This window comes from Enoplosus armatus, chromosome 22 (assembly GCF_043641665.1).
Source record: "Enoplosus armatus isolate fEnoArm2 chromosome 22, fEnoArm2.hap1, whole genome shotgun sequence".
Classification (NCBI taxonomy): Eukaryota; Metazoa; Chordata; class Actinopteri; order Centrarchiformes; family Enoplosidae; genus Enoplosus; species Enoplosus armatus.
In genome coordinates this window covers 9042527-9060618 of record NC_092201.1, presented here as the reverse complement: position 1 = coordinate 9060618, position 18092 = coordinate 9042527, and the positions used below count along the sequence as shown (strand labels likewise).

General features: G+C 41.0%; 1 protein-coding gene across 1 annotated transcript; it reads left to right on the top strand.

Moving 5' to 3' along the window:
• Positions 1–655: 655 nt before the first annotated feature.
• LOC139305391 (uncharacterized) lies at positions 656–13603 on the top strand. The gene is made up of 22 exons (XM_070929362.1): positions 656–800; positions 1752–1954; positions 2359–2463; positions 2775–2855; positions 3635–3745; positions 4643–4766; positions 4947–5418; positions 6097–6164; positions 6257–6503; positions 6666–6844; positions 7157–7379; positions 7475–7623; positions 8499–8590; positions 8784–8941; positions 9055–9200; positions 9614–9866; positions 9962–10077; positions 10791–11040; positions 11271–11401; positions 11972–12224; positions 12408–12514; positions 13287–13603. Exons 1-22 carry the CDS (start codon positions 656–658, stop codon positions 13292–13294), a joined length of 3621 nt encoding a protein of 1206 aa, XP_070785463.1. The 3' UTR covers positions 13295–13603.
• The last annotated feature ends 4489 nt before the right edge of the window (positions 13604–18092 follow it).

Sequence of the window (18092 nt, the reverse complement as noted above, 5' to 3'; positions counted from 1 at the left end):
ATATAAAAACTACACCAGCATGTCTCTTCCCATTCAAACTGAACCGACATAATAATAATAATAATAATAATAATAATAGTCTGAGCTAATTACTGTACCAAAACAATAACAAACAACGCCAAATTTCAAAGAACAAGGTCAATTATTTAATAGCTACTGTACATGTTTCCTTCTGCCACAGCATAATAATCTGCAAATGTATTATTGCATGTTAGAGAAGCTGCATTATTTAGCCATTTCGAATGAAATACTATTTTTTATCAGCTTAACAATTTGGGTGAAAAGTTGAGTCTTTGAAAAATGTACAGGAATTTCAGAAAGTCTTAGTATTTGGAATGCCCCCCTTTTGCTTTAATGACAGCATGCACTCGAGCCGGCATGGACTCCACAAGTTTGTGCAAAACCTGATGACCCATGTTATCCCAGCATAATTTGACAATGGTCCAAAGGGCTTCTTATGATGTCACAGAATGCTTGTTTCTGAGTCTTCAAGTGCCCTATAAATAGTTCAGTGGGGTTGAGGTCAGGTGACTGTAGGAAAGTCCATGACAGTCACGACTCCTTGGTCTTCTGTGGTCTTCGAGTACTTCTTGCAAATCTTTGAGGTGTGTTTGGGCTCATTATCCTGCTGCACTATGAATCTTTCTCCTTAAAGATGCAAACCAGAGGGTGTAGCACGTCTCTGAAGAATGGAGTGGTGCTTCTCCTTGGTCAGGATGTAGTCGATTCGGTGAAGGTGTGCAAGTCCAGAGTTGGCAAAACACCCCCAGACTTGAATATTCCCTCCACCATGTTTCACTGTAGGTTTGATACTCTGCCGTATCATTCTCCTGGATTCATCAGTAAATAGGACTTTTCGTCATCCACAGTAAAATGCTGGTATTTCTTTGCCCACCCGAAGCGTTTGGCCATGTTTCCCCTTCTGGGAAGTGGTTTAGAAACTGCTACTCGTCTCAAGGCGACCACAAGACAGCCTTCTTTTGACAATACTTTTGGAGTCTTGCCTTATTTATTTAGCAATTTCTGTATCTGTGATGAGGTTGCTTTTCTGTCTCTCAGGGAATTAAGCTTGATCTATTGAGCTTCGGATGGTGTGGTCACCTTTGGTCTGCCTGACCGTGCTTTGGATACAACTGATCCCATTTCTGCAAAGTGTTTTAGAGTTTCATGCGATGCCCCCTTAGAAACCTTTAGTCTAGCCATGATTTGACACTGAGAAAGTTCTTCTTTGCTCAGAATAACACTTTGAGTTCTGACACTTTCACTTAGTTCAGATTCCATGTTTCTCACTATCACAATGCTACTTAGTAAGCAATGAGCTGCTGGAAACTTGAGGCCATATTTATAACAGGTGAGCACTGGCTGTAAGCTGAGTTACTTGAGCAAGCCTCCAATAAGTGTCATCTGCATGTTTCGATGGAAGGGATACAACTCAAAGAAATCTGACCTTTTGTACGAAGGAGTTAAGTTGGTCAATGCCACAAATTTGTCTTAATTTTCATGTCATAACTTCTTGTGTTTTTAAATGTTTCTGAATCCTCAAAGTTTGTGATTATTTCCAGGTTTACATGAAAAAATTTTCAATGTGGTCTCAGACTTTTGGACCCCACTGTACATAGCCCAACCCTATTCATATGCTTCAGCTGACAAGAACTATGAACCATAAAACTGTAAAGCAGCCAATAGAGATTTGAGCAGGTGTGTCATGCAACCTGGTTACTGGGTTACCTGTCTCCTCTCCCCCACTGCAGGTAATGATCTTCCAGTCCACTATCTACGCCTCCTGGCACCGCCCTTGCAGCTTTTGTCAGCTGCAGTGTGGCAAATAGTGCAGCAGGGACTTGTGGACCACTATGGGATGCTGGAGGAGTTTGTTACCATGGTGACGGAGCTGGTCCCAGAGCTGATGAGCTACAGTCAGAGAGCTCAGCTCATCCTGGGACTCAGGGCCAGAGTCAGTAATAATAATCACGTAATATAATGTTTAATCATACTGAGGTGACACTTATACTGATTTTAAGTATTTGTCTCAAATATCCAATTAATAAACGATCTTAAGTAGCTAATGAGTAGATGATAACCATTGTAATTTCACTGTTACAGTTCCAGGTAGTTCAGATAACCCCAGTGTAACCTCAGTACTGTTTCTCACTTATCTCTCTATTAATTTAATTTCTTCTCCTATACATCATATGGGAAGAGTAGCAACAGGTCAAAGACTGAAGAAAAAAAAATTTAATGTACGATTCAAGTGACAGAAAAGACAGCAAAGATAAGAAAGTTCATCAGTAGCTGTAGTCCAGTGTTACACTTTGAATGTGATGTATTTGATTTTGTTTCGTGTGCGTGTATATTCAGCTGGTCCTGGAGATGTGTCGAGGTGAGCACCCAGTGGACATGCAGACCATTCAGCCACATCTGGACAGAATTAAAGCTCCTGTCAGCACAGCCAAGGATCACCATGTAAGTAAACTGTTGCTGGCGACCACACAGCTGTTTTCTCTCTGATGTGGAAGGTTACTGGGTCAATTATGAGTGATTGAGTCTCATGACTGTTGGGTTGTTCAAACCTGCTAAAAACCTGTGCTTGATGTCAAGAGTACTTAGTCGTTTTCTTTATCTCCAATGAAAGAAATTCAGTCAGCTAAAAAAGCTGAAAAATGTGGATGACAATATAGTCAGGTGTGACCAAGGGTTGTTTGTTTTCAGTTACCTTGATTTGAGCATTTCTGTGTTCACATTGTGTGTGTGTATAACAGGTAACCATTAACCAGGTGGAGGAATCTGAGGTGAACTTTGTGGAGTTGGTGCATTCATTACTGGAGGATCCCTCTGAAAGAAAATATTTTTTCCAGGTGAGACGGCGCTCACTCCTTGCTGTGTCATTTTACTTTCCTTTTAGCTGAGCAGGAAATTGTCTTTTGCACATCCCTTAAGGTATTTCATAATGCAATGAAAAATAAGCTGTTGTGGATCCCGATTTTCCTGTATACATTAAACTAACTGAATATTCTGAATACTATCATAAAAACAAATTTTACACAGACAAGAAAATCCATCAGTACACTGACTCGACTGCATCATATACGCGATAGTATATTACATACTGTATCATAAGTTCAGTGCAAAAAAAGTACAAAAACAGTACAGAACATTTCACTATTCATTCAAATGGTTTACTCCAATCTGATGTTCTCTCCAGGTGATGCCGGTTTTCATGATCTGCTTTTGGTCTTGTGTTCTCTGAGGACACAGAGGGATTGATTTTAAATTAGAGGACAAGGGCAAAACATTTGGAGTTATTTTGAGTAGTTGGAGTAGTTATAATTCTAACAGGAATGATGGCTACTGAACAGGCCTGTCACTCTTAATCAGTACATCATCCATCCAAGAGATGGTGGGTTTATCGAATCGCTGAATGCAGGTGTGACAGAAATAGGCAGGCAGTTGCACCATTTTATAAGTTCCAGGTTTTGAAGCGTTTGTGCCGAACACAATATTCTGGTGGAAGTCATGCAACCCCTCCACAAACACGTGCTGCAGCAGTGAACTCACTGGGACACAGTTTCCCAACAACAACCCGTCCTAAATGTATCTCTCTCTCTTAATCTGTCTGTCTCTGTTTCTCATTTAGGAAATCTTCCCTGTATATTTTGGCTCAAAGTACGATGCAGCACTTGAGATGCTGGTGTGGGAGTTCATATCAAGACTGGAGGAGCTGCTGCCAGTTCCAGACTTCACACAGGTGCCACCTTCCTTTGAACTCTAGCTTGGCACACATTATCAGCCAATTACATAATAATAATGATAATAATATAATAATAATACCTCCTTGAAGTTACACTTTTATTTGTTTGAATGTCCCTAGTGCTACTGTCACTGCAATTTCAAATGAGCACATGTCCTTTCATATCCACACTGCTTATGTAAAAGGTCATATTTTGGCTATGGTTATATCCCTATTTTGCTACCTGCCCACTAGAGTGTTGCTGTGACATGGCAACAGCTACCTGGGGATGTTATCAGGCCCAGTGGGAGGTCTGCACTACTTGTTTTTCCTCTGTCCTTTATCTCCCCATCAACATAAACCAAATGCAACACAGACAAGTGTATCGCCAGGAAAAAAGCTCTGGCATTATTCCAAACTGAATTCGCTTTTTTTTTTTCAGGCTGACTGTGGCACATAGGCCCAGTGCAGGGGCTCATCTGTCTGCACCACTGACCCAGAGACAGCTATAGAGGAGGGTTAACTGGGCTCAGGTGCAATACAGTGTCCCAGTGGACTGCTTCCTCCTTGTCTCCCTTTTCTGTGCCAAGCAGTGGCAGAATAGCAAAATAACAAAGTCACATTGTCACATACTATAAAACAAAAAATGCTCATTAGGCCAGAAAGTTTTCATTTCCTTAAGCAGCCATAGTCATGCAAATTATTTTTTATGTGGGTCAGCAAGACTGCATGAGGTTCTAATGTGACGCTCCTCATATTTCTGGCAGTAACACAAAATGTGCATGTCAAGGAAAACACATAACTTCTCATTAAATTAACTTTTATTTCATTTGAACTCACTGTGAGTTACTTGGCGGTATAAAAACAAATGAATGCAGGATTTACTAAAGACAGTAACTCGATCTCTCTTCTCAGTTGGCAGCTCTGCTCGGAGACGCTCCGTCATTCCTAGAAGACTGTTTACAATCCTTCTTCCCGCCAGAGGACATGAAGGCTGTACTTGAACACCACAGAAACCTCGGCCATTTTGAAGAGAAAGGTACGGTTGGCACATGGCTTTCTACTGTAATTGTATACTGTGACATTGTAATAGTAAGTCAACAAAATGAACAGTCAACACTGAAACAGAAAACAGTTTTTGTCTTTATATTTTGCTAAATTTAAGTTATGTTTGAGTGAAGCTGGTGTCTAATTAATCATGTTTTTTTCTCATTTGTAGATCCTAGATTATTACCGATGGACGACTGCATCCTCTCCTCCCTGTCTCTGCCTCCTGGGACCAAACCTGTCACGAACACCACCTCTTGCTCATCTCCTCTCAAAGATTCAAACCCTCCAGAGCACAAAGGACGTCTCGACGCTCCCTTCAGCGCTAGCAGCCTGGAGAGGGCGAGCAGGAGGAGCTCTGAGACGCTGAGACAAAGACTGACGGAGACAAGAGACTCAGGCAGTTGGCAGCTGCAGGTTAGAGGCGGTAACGTTTCTCAGGAGAGAAAAGTGCAAAGCTCAATTAGTACACGACCATGTGATGAAACCATAGACCTCACTACATCTAGTGAGACTGTGGACAGACATTCAGCAGCCAGTGACGACAGCCAAAGCTTGAGAGGAGCGCGAGTTCTCAGGAAGAGGAAGCTGAGCGGAGGTGTGGACATTCCCACAAAACAGCCTGCAGAGGCGAAGGCTTTCTTGTAAGATTACCAAAATCATTTGTTAAATGCAAAGACATGACAGTGGGGTTTCCTACTGGTTCAGCGGGCAGGCAACACTTTTGTTTTATTTTCATCACTCATGGTTCCTTTCGCTTTTTATCCACATAAGAGGCATGGCGGGTCCATCACTTTGATCTAGATTGAAACATCTCAACAACTAGTGGATGGATTGGAATGAAAATAGGTACAGACATTCATGGTTACTGGAGGATGAATTGTAAAATCTTTGATCCCCTGAATTTTCATCTAGTGTCATCATCAGGTGAAAATTTTAATTTGTCCAATACTTTGTTTATCCTGCAAACTGGTGACATTCCCATCAGCCTCAGTTGTACTTTGTGTTTAGGGGTAATTAGCAAATGTTAGCATGCTAGAATGCTTAACTAAGATGTTGAAGCATGTAGCATTTAGTGCAATCCTACAGAGTGGCCAGCATGGCAGTTAACTCTTGTTTCCAAGTGAACCTGTACCCACTAGTTCGTACTGTGTAACCTGTAGCTTTAAATCTCTTTAATGTTCATTCTTCATCTCTTTTCATTGCACATACCGTATGTGCCTTGTGGCTGAATTATGCTCTGATCCAAACAAGTTTTTGGGGGATCACAAAGTGAGAGAAAAAGGTGTCTAAACCAATCTGTCAATTTTCCACCTTTACAGGGATTCATCAGTGGATGATGAGAATTCAGGTGAATCTCCTCTAATCTCAATATGGGGTGAATATACAGGTTTGTACACTTTATGTATGGATCAGTGAATACTTGATTAAATCAGTCTAAGCTTTCTAGGCCTTTGACTAATTCTTCTCGTTTGATTTTAGACTCTCAGGAAAGTTCCCTCCCAGTTGTGTTGGACACAAAAGTTCCCTGGTCGGACGAGGAGACGCTCAATCTGCTCGATATCTGGGGGAAGGACTCTGTGCAGCGGGCTTTGAAGGGCTGCTTGAAAAACCGTCACATATTCACGCAGATCGCACAGAAGATGGCAGAGAGAGGCTACATGAGAACAGTGGAACAGTGCCAGACCAGGATCAAACGGCTGAAGAAATGTTTCCGCCAGAACAACAAGTGGGTATTAAATGAACTGTCGTCCCTCCTTTCTGTTCAATGATTGCAATTTGTCAGCTAGCTAGCATTTCCCTCAGACATTAGCTGTAATTTGTGAAACAATAGAGGAAAAAAAGCAATTGAAGCAAAATGCCTGCTGACTTTTCCCTCATCTAACACCAGAGGGAACTCCAGGCTGGAGTATAAATTTTACGAGCCGCTGGAGCGGGTACTCGGCTCCTCAGCTCCCTCAGCTGTTCCTGAGGTCACCTATGATGTTGATGAGGCCATCGATGAAGACGAGTCCCAAGATGGCGACGAGGACTTGCAGTTTCTTGGCCACACGAGCCGACTAGAAATTGGTACAATGTCACATTTTTGTACTTACTGAGTCAATTAAACCACTGCTGCAACAGGGGTGTTAGATGTTTGACAACTTCACTTTGTGTGGTAGATCCACACATTTAATTTAATTTTTCTAGTTTAGTTTAGGCCTGCAACAGAAAATAGGTGTCTCCTCTATTTGACTGTTTTACCAGTGTTCTGTTGTTTTGTCTATGTATTTATATATGCTTCCGAAAGCCAAAATAATCAGACATTAACCATGATATATGGTTATATTAAAATGACAAAATTCCAGTAGACTTGACAAACAATGTGATTCATATTTTTAGGAACTAGAAGTGTTCCATGGACAGATTTAGAGACGTTGGCCCTCATCAACACGTGGGGTGAAGACAAGATGCAACAGGAGCTGAGGGGGATACACAGAACCGGACACATTTTTTCCACCATATCCAACAAGATGGCTGCCCAGGGTTTCTCCCGAACACCTGAGCAGTGCCAGACAAGGCTGAAAAGAGTGAAATCAAGTTTCAGGCAGTGCTACCAAAACAAGTACGTATGCTTAAAGCAGAAAGAGTGAAAGGAAAAGTTCAGGAATTTTGTTGATTTACAGTATATTTCTGCTCTCTTCTTATCCCTCGGTGTAGCATGAAGGGACAAGAGCAAGTTGAGTGCAAGTTTTACAATGAACTGGGAAGAATTTTAGTGAAGGACTTCTCTTCAGTGCCGCAGTCGGGTGAAATACCAGGAGAGCCTGAAGACAACGACTTTCCTTCCTTCTCCCGTCAAGATATCGGTAAACTCAAATGTTCTCTACTGACTGCGGGAGGTGTGGGAAGGGAGCTCAGATAACCATCACACTGCGTCACCCTGCCATCTAATCTTTATATACACTGACTCATCCCTGTGTGCCCCTAATATCTGGTGACAAGAAATTCATTCAGTGATATTCTGTAAAAACTAAAATATGTGGAAATATATAGAAACCTAAGTTATAGTTGGAGCCTTTGATGAAAAACATGACAGTGATTCAGTGGGTTAAAGACAGGGATGTAACGTATACATTGTTTTGACATGGTGAAGTTGTATGGAAACATAGCTAGTAAAAAATAAAGGGAGCCCTAAATGCAGCTAAGCAAGAAATCTGAATTACATGCAAAGAACACAGTCACACTGTCAAATGCTGTTAAAATACTGAATGCATAGTCTCCTTATGCCTCTTCCACTTACTGAATTGTATACCCAGCCCGCACCATATTTTCAGATTTTTATAACTGCGTCTGCATCTTTTTAAATCAGTTCTGTTCTTGATCTGTCTTTTCTAATTGTTTTATTAATTTATGTCGAGAATCATAAAACCCAACGAAGCAAATGAAGATGGGATTGGACAAATACGAATACTGGAAATGTACTACACCAGTCAATCCAAAAAGAACAGTAGCGCAGCATTTTAATACCAGATGGATTGTCATAATAGTCAATGATTCAGTGTAATTTTAATGGCAAATACAGTATACATGACGTTTTGGCTCAACATCATATTCAGAACAAAAATAGTCAAATGCAATATCAACAACAGTTGATAGTAGTGAACTGACCGATTAATAGCTGATAGCAGAATCAACTCAATGAAGTTGTCAAGTGTTTTCTTTTTTGTTTGTGTCTCTTCAGAGTCTGCTGTGGGCGTTCAGGAAGACAGGAAGAAGGTCCCCTGGTCGGACAAAGAGACCATCATCCTTCTGGAGATCTGGGGAGATCCACAGGTAGAGTATAAATATCATATAGTTACGCCTTTAACTTTCCTGATAATCTGGCCGAACTGCCATCTCACCTCACTTCATCGATGTGATTTAAAGCTTTGATCATGTAGGATGCTTTTTTTTCCTCCTGTTCAAAAGCAAAGTGAAACTTGTTTTTTATACCTCCACCTTTACTAAGAATTTCACGTACATTTAGGTCCAGCAGAGCATGAGACGCTACCCACACAACGGTCACATTTTCACCGAAATATCAGAGAAGCTCGGGGCCAACGGCTACTCCCGCAGCGCAGGGCAGTGCCACACCAGGATCAAGCGGCTGAAAGCCAACTATCGGCAGTGTCAGGAGAGCATGAGGTAAAAGCTGTACATGACTATTCATCTTGTATCAGAATCAGAAATATACTGTACACTGTACTGTTGGCAGGACATGTGCGTGTTAATACAACTGCAACCTTTACTGCCGGTAGTTCGTCTGGGACTGACAGAGTGGACTTTAAATTCTATGACCTGCTGGAACAAATCCTGGACAAGCAGCCGTCAACTTCTTCAACTGTGGTAACGGACTCCATCGAAATATCAGAAGACTCCAACGGTGAATCAGTGACTGAAACAGGTAGAAAATCCCCTCATCAACTCTTGAAGGGCAGCAATTCTCAAGAATACACTATTGACTGATTGTAGCTACATCATATCATACAGCTTTACATTATTGTTATTGACATGTGTTTGAAATCTTTGAAGCAGTACAAAAGAACAAAAAATGAACATATGAACATTTTCACTTTTTCTGATGTTGTACAGTTGAAACAATTAACCGATAAATTGAAAATATATTTAATTAATAATGAACAATATCATTATTTTCAACCCTAATTTCCTTTAGAAATGTATGTGTTTGCTGAATGCTAACGGGCTAATTAGCTTGATTTTAACGTTGCATTCATGCTTTAATGAGGTTGGGCTTGAGGCTTTAATAATGCTTTAAACCAGCGCAGCCAGTGACGAGTGCTGTGTTTCCACTGTAAGATGGAGACATCAGCATGTCAACAGAAAAACCAGCACCTAGCTCGTGGTCAGATGAGGAGACCCTGGCACTTATGGAGATCTGGGGCGACGAAGACGTTCAGAGGGCGCTGAGGGGTTTCGTACACAATGGACACGTTTACGCCGACATTTCAGAGAGAATGCAAGACCTTGGCTACTCGAAAACCTCGGAGCAGTGCCGCTGGAAGGTCAAGTCGCTGAGGAACAACTTCCGACAGTGCTACGATAAGAAGAAGTGAGATCAATCTTCAGTTTGCTTTTTTATCTGTTTGCAAATATAATTCAGTATGACGGTGATGGTTCATATTTATGTCTTTTCACACCTTCTAGATGTGGAAGAAGAGTAGATTATAGATTCTACAAGCAGCTGGAACAAATACTTGGACATGAGGCAGTTTCTATTGATGAGTATGATGAAAGAGACGACCAAGCAGACCAGGATCCAGGTACAGTTATTTTTTATTCATTCACACAGCAGTAGAAGAAATCCTCCGTTAGATAAACATTCAATCAGTCTTTCCGATTGCTACGTCCACCTGAAATAGGTGCAGATGCTGTGAACACAGCGTGGACGGAGCAGGAGACGGTCGCTCTGGTTGAGGTGTGGGCTGCAGATGACGTGCAGCACAGCCTGAAGACCTGCGTCCGCAATGGGCACATATTCGCCGACATGTCAGAGAGAATGACCGCCATGGGATACCAGAGGACGACAGAGCAATGCCACTCCCGGATCAAAAGGTTGAAGAAGACTTACAGGCGTTACCTCAACAGCCGGAGGTAAATAAAATGGCTGAGAGATTATTTCAGATATTAGTATAAAAAAAAAATCCGTCAGCTGAAACTTTTGAGTTTCTAATTCAAATTAAGATCACCAACCTAGCTTGCCTTTGGTTTATATTTTCCAGAAGTGGAGGACGGCCCGCTGTGTTTCGATACTTCCACCTCCTGGCTCCGGTGCTCGGTGATGACTCTGTGTATGCTGATGTCGACAGTGCTGCTGCTGACGCCACCTCGCAACCCCTGTTGGACAAGAATCCTGACATGTGTAGGTTAAAATATTATCAAATCCATTTATTAAGTGCAATTTGTGCCTTCACAAATTTTGTAGATACGATGTAAATTCCAAAGATTAAACTAAATCTTTTGCTCCTCCTCTTAGACGAGCAGCCCTCAGCCAGCCACCTCCCCACGGACCTGAGCAGGAAGATGCCCTGGTCGGAAGAGGAGACTCGCACTCTGTTGGAGATCTGGGGTGAAGACAACGTGCAGCTCACCCTGAGGGGCTGCCTGAAGAACCGTCACGTGTTTGAGTACATCTCTGAGAAGATGAGTGACCGAGGATTCATAAGGACTTCAGAGCAGTGCTACTCCCGCATTAAGCGCCTTAAACATGGCTTCCTCCATGAAAAGTCAGTGATGACAAAACTATGAATCTTTTTTCTTTGAATTTAACACATTTATAATTAATATTATTTCTATTGTTAATATCATGAGGCAATTTTTGTTGTTTTTTTTGCTCTCTGTTGTTTAATTGTCATGGCAAACATTTGGAATTTGTATGGGATTAGCATTGCCAGTTAATCACAGGCTACAAATTTAAATGCGTAAATCTGTCTGGTGTTTTTTCCTTTGAATTCAGGGAGGACTTTAAATTCTTCAGCGAGATGGATGAAATCTTCAGGAGGGAGCTGAAAGCGGACGACTCAGTCGCAGACACGTCAGTCACAGATGAGCCAAACGACTGCACACCAGTGCCTGGTCAGAAGAAAGGTGAAACTTAAAGAAAACATCTAGGTTGTGTTTTTTTAATTAAATGTGAAGTGACACCAGTGGATGCCAAGAATACTGGCTCAAACTAAGTTCATAATACATTTCTGAACGACAGCAGCTGTAGTGACAGCCTAGCTTTCATATGAGTGGTATGGCAGCAGGAATGGCAGCAAAAGAAGCAGACATCGTTTCATATATTTTTACGTTTTTACTATACAAAGTTGAATCAAAATCAATCATCAAAAATCTTTGTTAGTAAGCCATTTTTAGACGGTATGCTTTGTGTCGCATTTTATTACGCAGCTTTCTGTGCTTCTCATCTTGTTTTCTGAATATTAGTTCATGAAAAGTGATACCATAAATACAAGTAAGCAAATCTCTCTCTAATTCTATCCACTGTTTTTGCTTTTTCTCTAATCATTACACAATATGACAGATAATTCACATGTTTTCTACCAACCAAGTAGATCTATAAGTTCATAGCATTGCCTGTATGGCTTCTCATTATTGTAATTATGCTATATACTGTACAGATTTATTACTCTCATTCTAAGACTTCCACTCTGTCAGCTGCCTCAGGTACCCAGTGGGTGGCTGACAGCTCTAAGCTTCCCTGGAGTGACGGGGAGACCGAGGCCCTCCTGGACATATGGGGGAGCGAGGAGATCCAGGAGAACTTGAAGGGCTGCACCAAGAACAAACACATCTTCATCCAGATCTCTGAGGTCATGGCCAGCCAGGGCTTCCTGCGTACTCCTGAACAGTGTCAGACCAGGATAAAGAGGCTGAGGGCCAATTTCCGACACTTCCTCGAAGGCAGAAAGTAAGCACCATTTCTTGTTTTTGGGGGATGAGTGGGCGGCATTATGTAGTTAGATCACGCTGCAGGTCTTAACAGCTACATTCTTAATACAGTTTTATTCTCTAAGCATGTTTCAGACCTCAACATTTGATCCACTGCTCTTTGACACATTCATCCTTATAAGCTCTGAAATTCTGTTTCCAGAGGAGAGAAACAGGAATGCAAGTTTTTTGACCAGTTGGTGCAAATATTTGGCAGCAAGTATATAATGAACTCTGACCCCCTGGCCGACGACACAGCCGACAGCGTAGGTAAGAAGTCACATCGCGTCACTGTTGTGCATGTTAGCATTAAGAGGTGGCTTTATCAACTATACAATGATGCTTGTGGTAACCAGTGAGCTATGACTGATTTACTTTAGTATTATTGTTAGTTTCTGTCATGTTTTGTCATGTAGATAACATATAACACTTTTTTATGTAGTCAACTGTACACCGCTTCTTGTATACATTGCACAAATGTTGCTTCCATTTTCACTTAGCTCTAGTGGAGCAACAACCTGTAAAGGAAAAGGTTGACAGGAAATACGCTTTTACACTTATACACGACAAGATCAATACCTCTCTAATTTCTGTAAAATAAGAAGCTACAGCCAGAAGATAGTTAGCTTATCTTAATAAGCTTAGCATAAAGACTGAAAACACTTTGGACAGAGCCAGGTTAACTGGCCCTCTGTGGAACATGAATGTCCTCTGACCCTCTGTTTCCAGTTTTAAGCTAAGCTAAGCTAACAGACTGCTGACTCTAACCACATTGTTAGCGTACAAGCTTGAGATAGATATCAATCGTCTCATCTAACTCTTAGATAAGCATCGTAGTTTGTAAGCAAATAAGCATATTTTTGAAAATGTAAAACTATTGTCTGCATGAATGACTGTAGATGTCTTTACTCTGATTCATTTAAAAATAAAACATCCAAAGAGTAAAGATCACTAACTTTCTTGCCAGTGCTGCACAAACAGCTAACCATGTACAGTAGTTCTCACAAGTTAACATCTAAAATGAACTTTTTGTCTGATCCAGAGACCTGAAAGTGTCTGTCATAGTGGAGGGAAATTGAGAGGACACAGCAGCTGCAGACTGACTGAGGAGCATCCAGAAGAGGAAAAACAAGGACACTCGTGCAGAAACTGTAACATTAACAGCTGCAGTGTGCAGTTGTTTACAGACGACAGAAGAGGGCCTGTCCAGGCTCACTCGACTCTACGTTTCCCTCTGTATATACTTCAAAAACTTTTACATTCTTCATACACACAGACCTGCTGCAGGCTGTAGAGGTATGTGTGTGCGTGTGTGTGCGTGTGTGTGTGTGTGTGTGTGTGTGCTCCACCAGAGTGTCTTTGTGATTAGCCATGACACTAAAACCAGGAAGCTCAGGGCTCGAGGAACAAAAATGGATCTCTGATCTTGACCTGGTGGGAGTCGCACGAAACTGCTGTGCTCCTCCAGAAAATGTGTTTTTGTTTGTATTTAATTATTTTGTACTTGAACTTAAAGTGAATGAATTGAAGCACACGCAAAAAGAAATACACGCAAGGCCTCTCTTACTGTAACCACAGCGTACATTTGCTTTTTGGTCTTAATTCAGGTCTCACTTGTTAAATCTTGTCTTTGCACTCGTTTATAATGTTTGAAATGTTTGTGGTGGTCTTGTTTTTTACACGGTATGAGTTGATCTTGTCCAGAATTTTATTTATTTAAATTATTGTTTCCTGTATGTATTCCAAAGTTTTACAATTTACCTTAAATATGTTACACTTCAAATTTTATTGAGGCACATTTTTCCACAAAGGTGCAGAGGTTTTGTCACATCAATTAAAAGAAACTTGAAATGTTTGATTGAGGATTTATTTCCGTGATTTGTTGCGGGGGGGGGGGGGGGTGCGTGAAAAGTTAATCCACAAGGAAGATTGTGGACTGTACACTAGAATCTTAATGGAAACAAAAACAGCAGACAGATTATCATCCCTGCAGAACAGCTGAGAGGTACAAATCTATATCGAATCTATATACAGTAATCTAAGAGGAGAGGTAAAACCAAAGCAAAGATTTCAGCTGCAAATATTACTTTTGACACCACTGCATTTATCTGACACAGCTGTAATTTCTAGAAAAAAGGAAAATGTTACTAGCCAGCAGTGATCAAGTCTATACCATCTCTCTCTCACCCACACAGACTCTAAATGACTCACTGCCGTTTACATTAACTGCAGCCAGCCAGAGCTTCCTGCTCTGCCTGCATTAGATTAGTTGAAGTTTAACATTTAGTGTCCAGTACAGAGTGGTGGAGCTGAGGTGAGTCTCATTAGGGATGCCAGTGTCTTTTGGTCAGTCCACCACTTCGGTCCTGACTTTGGTGATCCACGAATTGCTAGATGCTGAGTTTCCCTATGAGTATTAAAACAGAGCACTTAAACATGAAGTTTTATACATAAAAGAAAAAAGAATGATCTGATGATTGTAAGGTATGCACATTTATCCAGTACTATACATGTTAAATACAATTCATGAAGAGAATTAGCAGCAACAAATGGGAGAAAGTTCATAGGTGATGGGAGAAGTGTCATGGTTTAATGGGTCACATCATTTTCTTCTTTTTCTTTGCTTTGTCCGTTATGGGACTCTCAGCCCTCTGCATGTTGTCATGTGGGGGCAGCTTGAGGCTTTTCCCTTCAGAAATTGGTGGCAGTGCACACGGCAGTCTGTGCATATTCCCACTCTTTGGCCTGGAACGCTTAACTTGAGTATTCTTGATATCAGGCAGCTTGCAGAGGTTGTTCAGCTGTGTTGGTGACCCGAAGGTCTCAGGTCTGTGTCCCGCTGACCTGGAGCTGCCAGAGCTAGACTGGGACATATTTTCAATTGGGATCAGACGCACAGGCATCCGTCTGCCCTGTTTCAGGTGACTACCCTCCTTGTTGCTGCAGTCTGGTTTGACAACTGCACGAGAATTAAAGAAAGTCAGTAAAACTTTAAAGGTCTGACTGAGAAGTATGAAATACTGCAGATAATCTGGTTCAAGTTATGCTGTTATACTGTACAGGCTGTATAAAGTTGACAATGTGGCACCAGAGGCCAAATATATACAACGTCCTTCTGACTGTGTCATAACAGAAAAATCCCTCATCAAAAAATTTGACTAATTTATAGATAATAAGTAGAATTATGATAATCAGATGCAGTTAAAAAGCTACTTCATTTCAGTAGCCTACTGCCCCCTGGTGTCAGCCTGTTTAAAGAATGTGTGTGTAAAACAAATGTGTAAAGTTAAGTGTTTCAGATTGATATATGATTGAACAGCTCCTCTCACCTGCAGCTAACAGGGGCAGTTCCTCAAAGCCATGTCTGGATGCAAAGGAGCGTTTGCTCAACTCCTTGACCTGCTGATGGGCAACAGCTTGTACTGGTAATGGAGGAAGGTGGGTTGAAGCCACTTCACCACTACCTGTATGCTGATATTTTACACCGTAGAAAAAAGCAGAAAGAAAAACAAGGGGATCGTCAGGAGTAGGGACAACTTGAAAAATGCCTTCCACGAATATTGGTGCTATTTTCTTTTCTAATAATAATTTTTAACTCTTCTCCAGCTCCTACCACTACTGGTGATAATAAACCATTTGACCGAATGTAATACTGTAACTAAAATAAATGATGGATTTGTTTTGTAATTTCTCAGATAGGCAGACTAACCAATATGTTGCCTGTGTGTTGTTTCATCAGCCAGCCATTGCCAATTTCTGGCAGAGTGCATCCGTGTGCGACAGGCTTGGACATGTGTGATGTCAGGAGGTCATGGACGTCTCTTGCATGAACCTGGAATGTCACAAAATAGAATGTAATTCAGTGTGAGATCTGAAGGCGATACAAACAACTAGATCAAAAACTTTTCTTTGTTGAGCTATAATTTGACCCTATTTAAATCTCCAAGACAGTGACACATGAGCCTTTACACTTAGGAGGGCTGTGACATGACGTATTTAAAATCTTGTGTTGGATAACGCACAAAATGAAAATAGCTAAATCGTAAATGCAAGTAAGTATATTTTTGCAAGTTTGTATATTCAAAACATAACAGTTTTGAGCCACGCAGCTGAAGTTACAGTGTGTTACTGTAAGTTACTGTTTGGCAAGAAAAAGATCAAATTGGTGTTAATTATGGATTTTAGGCAAACACATTTTAAATTGACAGAAAAAACCAAACAAAAAAACAAATGTAAGAAAAGAATCAAGATAGAGAAACAATACAGAATAAAAGGTGCATTGATAGAAATGTATTTAAAGTGTAAATGAGAGTAAATGAAATACAGAGGGAGCCACAGTGTTGAAGGTAGTCTTGTGCCAACCTTTTTGTTCACATCACTTCCACCTCTCTTCTCCCATTTTTCTCCCATTTTCGGCAGCTGCCTGGTGAGAAAGTTCAGAGAGGTCAACCCCTGTTACTGTGATACCGAAGGATCGGGTGAAGACCTTGTGCATTGGTCACTGAATTTCTTACCTTTGTTTTTTGTCGCTCATGGTTTCAGTCTGACAGTACAGACAACTGAAATAGTTGAGGTAAAAGTCTCTGACAAAATACAAGGATCAATGTGCGGTTTGCAGATACGATGTGTTCAGTAGAGCTGAGAAACATGCAGCACATGACACAGCAGCTATGACATCACAGTGATACCTGGACATTCCATTCTACATTCCATTTGTACATTCCGCTGAGGCCAGTGTTAAATATATAAACTGTGAGAATAAACAATGAATCATTCAGATATATGCCATTATTATGAGAGGTTAAATCATCATTCTGATTTTCAGAATGAAGATTCAAAATGACATCTTCAGGGTCTATTTTTATTTCAAAGTAGTTACTTTTCCTGTTGCAGTATATCACAATGCCTCTTTTCCTTGCAGTATCATTATCAGTGAAACCAGATTTAGAGGACAGGATTTGACCTCTGATGCTGTATAAGTAAGACTATGAATGAAATAAACAGCAGCTCTACAGTCGGTAAGGTGCCTTGTAATCCCCCCAAAATATTAATATAAAACTGTAGTGGTTGTGTTCGACCAGTATAATACTGTATATACCATGAGATTATACTTGTATCTACTGAACCAACTGATTTTTCCCACAGTGAACTCCTGTTTTCTTCATCAGAACATCAGCTTTAAGGGATGTTTGCACTGCAACTTGCAAATGTTGCCCACTTGGTGGCGCCAGTGAATAATAAGTCACTCTACAGTGACCGGAATCGCCTTAAAACAGCGTTTTTAAGACATGATGGTCATCCTTATGTCCAAATTTTAGAAAAAGGCACAACAAAATTATTGATTGATTCTTTTATTCTTAAATGTCCCTGTATAATCTACAGTATAATCTACTTCATCAGAAGTTGTCTACTGTCTCTTTGGACAGTATGTCAGGTCCTGTTGTCCATTTACAATAAGCAGGGAAACTCTGTACCAGTCTCACTGACATAAACACACTCCATGTAAAACACACACATATAGTACACAGAGACAAACACACATACACAGCTCTCAAAAACTAGGACAGTAATTACGTGTCTAAATCTGACAGAGCGTCCAACCGCCAATGTCTGGCTGCCTGCCAGTGTGTGTGTGTGTGTGTGTGTGTGTGTGTGTGTGTGTGTGTGACATTGGTGAAGACAGAGACAGGCTGGCTGGAATCTGTTGAGGGAAGGGTTACACTGAGGGTGTTGCTGCACTCAAGAAGGCCGAGCAGTGCCACATCACCCACCTCACCGCTCAGTCCACTTTGCACACACTCTCACCCTCACACAGCGTTTCATTATACTCATATAACACAGATAATAA